Source organism: Rutidosis leptorrhynchoides, chromosome 1, assembly GCF_046630445.1.
Source record: "Rutidosis leptorrhynchoides isolate AG116_Rl617_1_P2 chromosome 1, CSIRO_AGI_Rlap_v1, whole genome shotgun sequence".
Taxonomy (NCBI): domain Eukaryota; kingdom Viridiplantae; phylum Streptophyta; class Magnoliopsida; order Asterales; family Asteraceae; genus Rutidosis; species Rutidosis leptorrhynchoides.
Genome location: NC_092333.1, coordinates 643,145,375 through 643,156,180, shown reverse-complemented (window position 1 = coordinate 643,156,180; position 10,806 = coordinate 643,145,375). Strand labels below are relative to the sequence as shown.

Sequence of the window (10,806 nt, the reverse complement as noted above, 5' to 3'; positions counted from 1 at the left end):
CGAATTAAAGGCCCTAGATCAGTTTTGTTGAGCTTCATTACTCCATTTCCAACCACCAAACCTCATCCACTTCAATTCTAGAGTGAGAGTGCATTTAAGTGTGAGAAAGCTCAAATAGGAGAGGAAGAAGCTTGTTTCGGGTTCTAGCTCGAGCATTAAAGTTGTTCATCTCCTCGTTAGCTTCGTTTTGATTGTGGTGGTAAGCCCTAAACTTGATTACCTTAGTTTAATGTGTTTAAGGGTTAGGGTTTGGGTTAGTGTTGCACATAAAACCCATTTGTGAGTAATTTGGGGGTTTTGGGTAAGTTTGGGTCATGAAGACCCAAATGGTGACTAACCTAGGGTTTTGAAAGGGTAAATGGGTCTTAAAGGCCTAGCAAATCACTAGTACACTTATAGTTAATGTTAGTGGGTGTCATTTGGGTTGCGGGTGACCCAAATGGGTGTGTTGACCTTGAAATGGGTCAAATGGGTCTTTGATGACCTAGGTTGTCTTGCATGTATGAAAACGAGTCAACTTGGTGATTAAATGTGTGTTAAGACCTTAATGGCTAGAATTAGGGTTTTTGGTGAAGTTAACCCCTTATTAGGGTTAAGGGTGCAAAATGGGTCGGGATTGCACCTTGGGTCAAAAGACTCTAGATTTTTGAGTGAGTTGCTTGACCGACTTGAGTTGTGAATTGATTATGTGCTAAAATGTAATAGGTACGTTACATTGAATTTGCAAGTTCGGTTATCTTTCACGAAGACTCTAACGTGAGTGGAATAATTATATGCGTAGATATATAATGTGTTTATTTGTGTAGTGTGAGATGTGAAGTGTCGATGTGCTAAGACACCACGTCCACATGGCGAGTGAAGTGTCGATGTGTTAAGACGCCACTCGAGAGGGAAGTATCGATGTGTTAAGATGCCACTCCAAGTAAGGTGAAGAGTGAAGTGTCGAAGTGTTAAGACACCACTCGGGTTGAAGTGCCGAAGTGTTAAGGTGCCACCCGGGGTGAAGCATCGAAGTGTTAAGATGCCACCCGTGGGGTTAGTGTGCGAAGTGTTAAGTGCACTAATGGTTGTTGTGAACACCGACGGTCTTTAAACACCGTTCCTTGTACGATTGGTTAACCATGGTCATTGTGTTGTAGTGTAAGCATATTACTTTGTTCATGTTATATACGCTTGTGTTATGCTAGCTTGATTATTGGAGGTTATAGCTTGTATTTGTGACGATAAGCTAATTGTGTTTGCTAGCATATTTGCGGTATTTGTGTAAGTGATTGCAAGTAGGTAAATTATATATGTATTCGTATAATTATTGCATTCACTAAGCTTTGCTTACCCTCTCGTTGTTTATCTTTTTATAGGCTCGGGCGTTGACAAGGGTAAGAGCGTTCAATTGGATTAGTGGTCTCCCGCTCGTTTTGATAGGGGATGCTTTTGGGTGTTAGCTTTTGGAGTTCGACCGAGATTGGGTAGTTTAACCCCAAACACCATGCTCTAGTGTCGTTTGGAACTTAAACTTGTATTTGGTCGAAACTTGTATTTTTGAACGAAACTCGTAAAATAGGCGACTTGGGCCCGATGATGTAAAACTTGTTTTGATTATGCAAAACTCTTAGTTTCACTTATATTGACTTGTGGCAAAAAGGGTTTTCGTTTAAAAATGTCAGGAAGCGGGTTTTCCGCGTACGTGAAACGGGACACAGGGTCAGTCCCTGGCAGTTCATTGGGACGCCGTCCCAATTTCTTGGACGCCGTCCCAGTTTTAAAAGCTGGACGCCGTCCAGATGGTCAGGCCCAGAAAAAAAAATTTGGAATTTAAGATGTCGGGTTGTTACACTTGGATAATTTATATATATCTATATCTATATATATATATATATATATATATATATATATATATATATATATATATATATATACATACATACATACTAGTGAAATGACCCGTGAAAACATGGGTTTGTTTAAACGAAATAGTTTAATGATATGTTTTAGGTATTAAGTGAATGTAAATGTTAAAGTCATTTAGTTTATAGCCCCGTGAAACCACGGATTCCGACTAAGAAACTTGCCGTTAATTTTAAAAACATAAAGTTCGCTCAAAGTTGAATATTTATATTTTTAATAATGATAATTATAATTAATAATAATAATAATAAATGCCTTTTAAATATTTTTAGAAAAATAAAATTACAATTTAGGAGAGATTAATATTTCCTTTTATAAAAGATTTTGTATTATTTTTTAATTAAATTAATATATAATTATGACATAATCATTATAAAAAATAAAGGGTAATTTAGCTTAATAATGATTTCATCATTTTAGAGGTTTATTAGATTATATAGATAGATAGATATAGATATCTAATATTATATCTATATCTTCTATATCTATCCATCTATATTTTAAGCGTATTTAAAAAGATTTTAAATCTTTCGTTTATTATCTATCTATCCTCTAATTCAGCATCTTTAAATACATGTTTCTATATTTTTTGTGGTTCCTACTAAAATATACAGTCATTATTAAATTATGCTCCTACCTTTTATACAAAATGTCAGCTTTTTATTCACCTTCACGATATATATTCATTCACAACAACCAAAATCATATTATAAAATTCAAACTGTCACACAGATTGAGTGTTGCTGACATAGCTATGCATCACTGACTTTCAATATTCCATCTCATCATACTTACAATCCACGTTTTCCCGGCGCATATACGTATACACATAACACATCTGTATGTATATATATTTCATCATCATTTAGTTTAATTATTACGTAGAAAAACAGAGAATATGGAGAGTAATGGTGTCGATATCGAATCCGAAGGAGGAGGAAAAATGGAAAGAAATGGATCGGCGTATGAAAGTGGAGTGATGAACCGGCAACCGCTTCTTTCGAAAAACAGAGTTAACACGTCATCACAGATCGCCATTGTTGGTTCTAATATTTGTCCGATTGAATCTCTTGATTATGAGTAACGATTTCGCTTCTTCTTTTTTCATTGCTTAATTTGTTTAATATAATTTATTGATTACGTAATATATAAAATGTGTTTTAATGATTTTTTAGGTTTTTGTTTCTTGCACGCTGATGAACATACTTATTGTTATCTCATTATCTGTTTTTTTTTTTTTTTTATTACTGAGGCAAATAAGCAATATTTTTAATTTGTTTTTTTACTATAATGTTCAAATAAAATAGATCATCGCTGAATATCGAGTAAAAATGAGATAATTTACGATAAATAAGCAAGGATCCATTAGATATGTATAGTTGTAACAGTTGGATCTTTGCTGTTTGAGGCATGTTCTTAAGTTCTTGAATAAATTGTTTGATTTATTACATTTAAATAATCAAAATTTAATGTCATGATTCTAGATTAATGGTGTTAATTTGGATGATTGGTACCAGTGAAGATATTTTAATTTGGTAGTGTTTTTTTTTTGGGGAGATGTGTGAATAGAAAAAAGTGCAAGAATTCACATGAGGCTCATGAAAGTAAAGTTGTGACCTCAAGTTGCTTTTTTTTTTTCTTTTTTTTTTTTGGCTTTTTTGATTGTAACTGGAACCACACTATGACAGTTGTACTAGGATCATACTCCGTATGATTTAGTTACTATTTCTGTACATTTGTTTAATTGATTATGATTCTTTTACTATGAAGGAATTTAAAATAAAATAGTTTGGACTTTACACCAAAAGGGTATCAGATGATAAAAAAATGGAAAAAATAAGTACTTTTTTGTCTTTTGTTCATTTATTGTTTGTTAGGCATTCTGTTTCTGAAGTCCATGAATTGTTTTCAGAAACAAGTATAAACATGTAAAATTGTCATTTACTTAGCTGATATTGAAGTAATTACATTGCTGCAAATTTGTGTTAACGCGTTACAAATTTAAAAGCGACAATGTTTTTTTTTTTTTTTTACTATAATTATACTAATAATTAATTAATTAATCTTGATTCACACTGTTTGTAGGATTCTTGAAAACGATCTTTTTAAGCAAGACTGGAGGTCTAGGAAGAAAACGGAGATATTACAGTACGTTGTCTTGAAGTGGGGACTAGCACTTTGTATAGGATTATGTACCGGGCTTGTGGGCTTTTTCAATAACCTTGCAGTCGAAAACATTGCTGGTTTCAAATTTCTTCTCACTAGCCAGCTTATGCTTAACCAAAAGTACACCTGACTTTAATCTTCTTAGCAAAAAAATTAAAACTTTGGAGAAACCATTAATGATTATCGTTTCAGTGCAGTTATTATCTGGCATTTGTTGCATTTGCTGGTACAAATCTGGTTCTTGCGGTGTCTGCTGGAGTTCTTTGTGCTTATGTGGCCCCCGCAGCAGCAGGATCTGGCATTCCCGAAGTTAAAGCTTATCTTAATGGCATAGATGCGCATACAATTCTCGCTCCAAGTACACTCTTTGTTAAGGTATGCATTAATACTTTGCGCTGCATGAAACTCGCTCGCTATTTATTACTTTACTTTATTACTTTATGAGGAAATTGGAAACTGTTGTAGTGTTTATAAGTAAATAAACATGTATACTCTTCGTTCTGCGCTTCACATCATATGATACAGATGTTTTTTAGCATACCAATTTGGAATCTTTAATTTTTTATTTTCCTATTCTGTGATTAAATTTGGCTGCTTGAAAGCAGGTGCTAGTATTGACCCTTTTTTTATTTGTTTAATGAGTGTTTATCATAACTGTTAATTAAGTTTAAAATGGACTGATAAGTTGGTTGGCTATTGAGTACTAAATGCATATGTATTAAAGTTAACAAATAATTAACTTGTTAATCTGATCACAAAACCTGTATAACTATAAAACATATTTAACTTATTTCCATAAAGCTATATACGAGGTTTTTTGCATCTGAATAGAAACGACTTTTGAGTTGTTAGACCCGTTCGACACATCTGACATGTCTCCTTTTAAGTTGTAAGTATCTTTTAACTTGACCCATATGACCATTCGAGATATAACACAACCCTAATCAATCCAATGATTGGTAAACTGATTGAATTTGCCACATTTAGTTAACATCTAAAGTGAATTAAATAGATACTTGGATCCATACTTGGTTGTGCTGCCGGATTTGTTGTGGGGAAGGAAGGACCGATGGTGCATACCGGTGCTTGCATTGCCAACTTACTCGGTCAAGGTGGTTCACGCAAGTATCATTTGACATGGAGATGGCTTAGATACTTTAAAAACGACAGGGACCGTAGGGACCTCATTACCTGTGGAGCTGCTGCCGGTGTTGCAGCCGCCTTTCGTGCCCCAGTTGGTGGGGTCCTCTTTGCCCTCGAAGAAGCTGCCTCATGGTTTCTCTCCATCTCTATTCATAAACATAAACAGTTTCTATCAAGAGACTAGTAAAACTGACGGGCAGTGATCCGTACACAACCAAAATTTATCCATACACCAGGGTTGTACAGTACAACATTATAATGCATGCTTAGTGGTGTATGGATAATTTTAGTGGTGTACGGATCATCACCCAAACTGACTGTATTACTTATTTTTGTTAATTTTGTAGGTGGCGGAGTGCGCTTTTATGGAGAACTTTTTTTACTACTGCAGTAGTAGCTGTGGTTTTGAGATCTCTTATAGGATTTTGTCGAAGTGGAAAATGTGGATTATTTGGAGAAGGCGGTCTTATCATGTTTGATATCAATAGTTCAATACCAGATTATAATATGGTCGATCTTTTGGCTGTTACGCTACTTGGAGTTGTTGGAGGAATTTTAGGAAGTTTATACAATTATCTTGTCGACAAAGTCCTCCGTACTTATAGCATCATCAACGAGTAAGCATTTCTTAATTTTCATCTACTTAAATATCTTAACTTTTTAAGCTGATTATCTGATTCTGATTATCACAATCACTCTCACAAAAAGCATAAACTGAATAGTAATTGCCTTATGTTTCACTTGACTACGTTATATTTTATGATTTTTGCAGGAGAGGTCCTAGTTTCAGGGTGTTTTTGGTTGTAATCATTTCACTTTTAACCTCTTGTTGTGCTTACGGTCTACCCTGGCTCACAACGTGCACCCCGTGCCCAATTGGGTTAGACGTCGAATGTCCTACAGTAGGCCGTTCGGGGAACTACAAACACTTCCAATGTCCACCTGGTCACTATAACGATCTCGCTTCTCTCGTACTCAACACTAACGATGATGCCATCCGCAGCTTTTTTAGTTCAGTTAACGAAAACGAATTCCGTACATCAACCCTTTTTCTTTACTTCATTGTTATGTACGCACTTGGTATCATAACTTATGGCATTGCAATTCCTTCTGGACTATTTATCCCCGTTATTCTTGCTGGTGCATCTTATGGTCGCCTTGTTGGCAGTTTACTTGTTTCCGTTTCAAATCTGAATGTCGGCCTCTTTGCTCTCCTGGGGTCCGCTTCTTTCCTAGGTGGCACAATGAGAATGACTGTTTCACTCTGTGTCATACTTCTCGAACTCACAAATAATCTTTTAATGCTTCCGTTAATAATGCTCGTTCTCCTTATTTCGAAATCTGTTGCTGATAATTTCAACAAAGGTGTTTATGACCAAATTGTGAAAATGAAAGGGTTACCGTTTCTAGAACCCCATGCTGAACCATACATGAGACAGTTAGTTGCTGGTGATGTTGTTTCTGGCCCGTTAATATCGTTTACTGGTGTTGAAAAAGTTGGTAACATTGTACATTCTTTAAGGTTGACTTCACATAACGGTTTTCCTGTTATTGACGAGCCGCCTTTTTTGGAAGCACCGGAACTTTGTGGGGTCGTTTTGAGGTCGCATTTGATTGTTTTGCTTAAAGGAAAAAAGATGTTCACTAAAGATAAACGTTTGACTGGGACTGAAATGTTAAAAAGGTATCATGCGGTTGATTTTGCCAAAGCGGGTTTAGGAAAAGGGCCGAAGTTGGAAGATTTGGATATTAAGCCTGAAGAGATGGATATGTATGTTGACTTACATCCGATTACGAATACGTCACCTTACACCGTTGTGGAGTCCATGTCACTCGCAAAAGCTGCTGTTGCTTTTAGGGAACTCGGGCTTAGGCACTTGTGTGTAGTTCCAAAGACTCCCGGAGTAAGTTCAATTTTCTGTTACAGTGTAAATAAGGTGTCAAATTGGATGGGTCAGTGGTTGGGTAATGGGGAGAACTGGATGCAGAGAAAATGACTACTTATTTGTTACATGTCGAAGTGGGTCGGGTCAGGCAGGGTTTACTAGAATCCTTCTCATTGCTTCAAGTACAATCACCAATCACCAAAATTCTATTATTTCAATTTCAATAATCGATAAAAAGATATTTGAGTGCCTTATGATATGTTTGATGTGTGCACTGTTTAGTTTTAAATAAATCCTTATTTAATTCAGTTGACCCATTAGAGATAAAAAATAACCCGACTTCTCATCATTAATTAGTAAATTATCAAATGGGTCAAGATTGCCACCTACAATGGAATCAATACGATGCTTGACAAAAATCCTGTTATGTGACTGACACTTGTTTTCTACTTTTTTTTTTTTGCAGAGGCCACCAATTGTTGGTATTTTGACGCGTCATGACTTTATGCCCGAGCACGTATTGGGTCTTTACCCGGGCATTGACAAGCAGAAATAGATGGATAAGGTGATAAACAGTCAAACACACCATGACCACCATATGAGGATGCTTTAGGTATTTTTAGTATTTATATGTGATTTTAGTGACCTGATAACGTTTATTAATTATTAATTGCGAAATGCCATACCTGGAAAGTTTTTTATGCTTAGTTTTAGTGATGTTGACGTAAAAATGTAATAGGAAATAAGAAAAAAAATATAGAATATGGAAATAATAAAAGAAACAGGTAATATGGATATGTTGTTGTGGTCAATTGTTAATTTTCGTATCATAAAAAGCTTAAATCGTCTATGCAAAACACAAGTGAAATGTCTCATTTTGAGGTTGGAAGCAATAGCTGCATATAATTTTGGTTTCAATTTTTAAAGTCATTTGGTATCTTGCAATTACTAGAGTGCTGCAAAAAAGGAACAGGTAAGGGAAACATAAAAAATAAATAATGTATGTTTGATGCGTTACGTTTATGAAGTTATTTAACTCAATTGTCTATTTTCATGACTTTATCAGTTACTACTTTTTATTTGTGAGATTTTCTTCCATTACAAGTTAAAAAGGTATTCCTTTTTATCTGTACCATTAATTTTGCTTATTACTATACCCCTTTATTCTCATTTTTTTTTTATCTCACTTTTTATTTAACAGCAAATATGTATTACTCCATAAACAAAGGTTTCTAGTTATAGCAAAAAGCTGGAAGAGATTGCAGAAACTTACATAACCAAGAGTTCTAACAATATCACTTCTTTAATGAATAAGTGTTCAAATAAATGCTATTTCGATAACACCATAAACATAATCACAGTGACGACGAATGTAAAATCCCGATGTATTCTAGTCATCAAAACATAACGACCACTATGTCCAATAATGAAGAATCGACATATGGCAGTCCGTCCATATTCGGATCTTCCTCCACACATTACAAAGTTAACCTTTATAAAATTTAATCTAAAGATTATAAATTAGGCTTATCAGACTGCTAGTATTAGTGGCGTAGTTGGAGCTTCGTTGCCACCGCAGTGTATGCCGTTGATACTAGCTGCCTTCTTTCATACTTTTAGAACACACCTCGAATTATCACTAAAATTCTCTCTATAATTGTATTTTATTCTCGTTCGTAAATGGATAACGACGATCCAAATTATAAAGAAAGGGTAGCACTTGCAAATGCTTACAATCCTTTACAAGCTCTGCTTACAATCCTTTACAAGCTCTCGATGCTATCCATTTTTTTGAAGAAGATGATGACGATAATGTTGTTGAATCTTTAGCTAGAGCTTCTAGAAGACATTTCCCGAGAAATCATAATGGAACGGCCAAGCGATTGTTCGATGATTGTTTTTCCGATACACCCACTTTCCCGCATGATGTTTTCCGAAGACGCTTCCCAATGAGTAGGTATGAGTTTATCCGTATATGCCAATGTATAATTAATTTTAATCAGGAAGATATTCTCAATTATATTCGTTATTTTATTCAAAAGCGGGATGTTGCCGATTTTTATGGTTTTAATGTTTTTACAAAATGTACGTCCGCTATATGACAATAACCGCACGATGTTGCACACGATTATATGGGTGAAGCAACATCTTATAGATGTTCGGACAACTTTTGAAAGAGTGTGTTACACTTATACTCAATCGAGTACATGAGAGTCAAAATGCACAAGATGTCCAACGTTTAATTTCAAAACTTGCAAAGATACATGGTTTTTCAGGGATGCTCGAAAGTATCGATTGTATGCATTGGGGTTGGAGAAATTGCCCAGTTGCTTGAAAATGGCAATATACACGAGGTGATCATGGTCACCCGACAATAATGTAAGATGCGGTGGCCTCGTATGATACATGGATTGGCATGATTTTTTTGACCCGCAGGTTCAAAGAACGACATCAACGTACTAAATCAGTCGAATTTATTTGATGAATTATTACAAGATATGTCACCTATGTGTGACTATATGGTGAATGGGAAACAATTCACTAAAGGGTATTATTAAGCCGATGGAATTTATCCAGAATGGACAACACTTATTAAATCGTTAAAAAGTACGTTTGACCCAAAGCCAGCAAAATTTAAAAGATCCCAAAAGTCTGCAAGAAACAATATTGAATGAATTTTCAGTATAAAATCGTTAAAAATCCAGCAAGACAATTCTTATCAGCAAAATTCAAATCATTATGTATAGTTGTGTTCTCTTACACAATATGATAACCGAAGACAATGAGCGTGCATTTTATGAACTGAGGGAAGGTTACCCACCTGCTCATCGTCCTCGACAATTAAACAATCGAGAAAGGGTTGACCTACATACGGGAAAGGATAGAGAACTATAAGATTCAACCATTCATCATTTTCTCCGAACATGATGAATGACGAAGATGTAGATGAAGAAGAGGATGAAGATGAAGAAGCCGACGAAGAGGAATAAGATAACGAGAGTTGTTTTATATTTTTAGTTATGTTTTTGTTAATTTATTTTTAATTTAGTTGTATATTTCTTAAATTTAATGTAATGTTATTTTGAATTAATGAGATCTTTTAATGTTAAATAATTACCCACTTTGTCCCAAAAAAAGTGTCAGGTTTGACTATTTGTTGGATTTAAGATATATTAGTGAAATGTCTAATTTGTCCCTCATTTAATGTTGTTGTAAAGAGTAAGTAATAAATTAATTGGTATATTTGATATTGAATTTTCAATAATAAAATGGTAGAATTGGAACATTAGTGGCTTATAATAGTTATTTAAAGTAAGGGACAATATTTTTGAGACAACAAAAATAGTAAGGAGGATAGTTTTTTTAGGACGGAGGGAGTATATTTTAATTAATTATAATAGATATTACTCCTATAATTTATTTATTATATATAATTATAATTATAAATAATAATAATTAATAATAATAATAATAATAATAATAATAATAATAATAATAATAATAATAATAATGAATAATAATAATGAATAATAATAATGAATAATTATTTATACATAATATAAATTAATAATATTAGATATTTAGATATAATAAGTATAAATACTCCATTCGTTCCAAATCTATTTCCTGTTTTGACTTTAAAGGCCTTTTCTTTCAAACTTTGACCTTAAATTATTTTTTATGTGTTACATAATACTTTATGAAC

The 10,806-nt window shown here is 34.1% G+C and overlaps 1 protein-coding gene across 1 annotated transcript; it reads left to right on the top strand.

The window, feature by feature from the left end:
- The first annotated feature begins 2,557 nt into the window (after positions 1 to 2,557).
- On the top strand, positions 2,558 to 7,904 carry LOC139885717 (chloride channel protein CLC-c-like). Its single transcript, XM_071869467.1, has 7 exons — positions 2,558 to 2,985; positions 3,991 to 4,191; positions 4,269 to 4,446; positions 5,084 to 5,346; positions 5,562 to 5,831; positions 5,987 to 7,118; positions 7,567 to 7,904. The coding sequence occupies exons 1-7, from the start codon at positions 2,804 to 2,806 to the stop codon at positions 7,654 to 7,656; spliced, it is 2,316 nt and encodes a 771-aa protein (XP_071725568.1). The 5' UTR covers positions 2,558 to 2,803; the 3' UTR covers positions 7,657 to 7,904.
- Positions 7,905 to 10,806: the final 2,902 nt, after the last annotated feature.

Bases quoted from the DNA above. Each gene is read 5' to 3' on its own strand.
- LOC139885717 (XM_071869467.1), top strand. From the start codon at position 2,804: ATGGAGAGTAATGGTGTCGATATCGAATCCGAAGGAGGAGGAAAAATG. The intron at 2,986-3,990 runs GTAACGATTTCG...CACTGTTTGTAG, and splicing joins ATTGAATCTCTTGATTATGA to GATTCTTGAAAACGATCTTT. The intron at 4,447-5,083 runs GTATGCATTAAT...TGAATTAAATAG, and splicing joins CAAGTACACTCTTTGTTAAG to ATACTTGGATCCATACTTGG.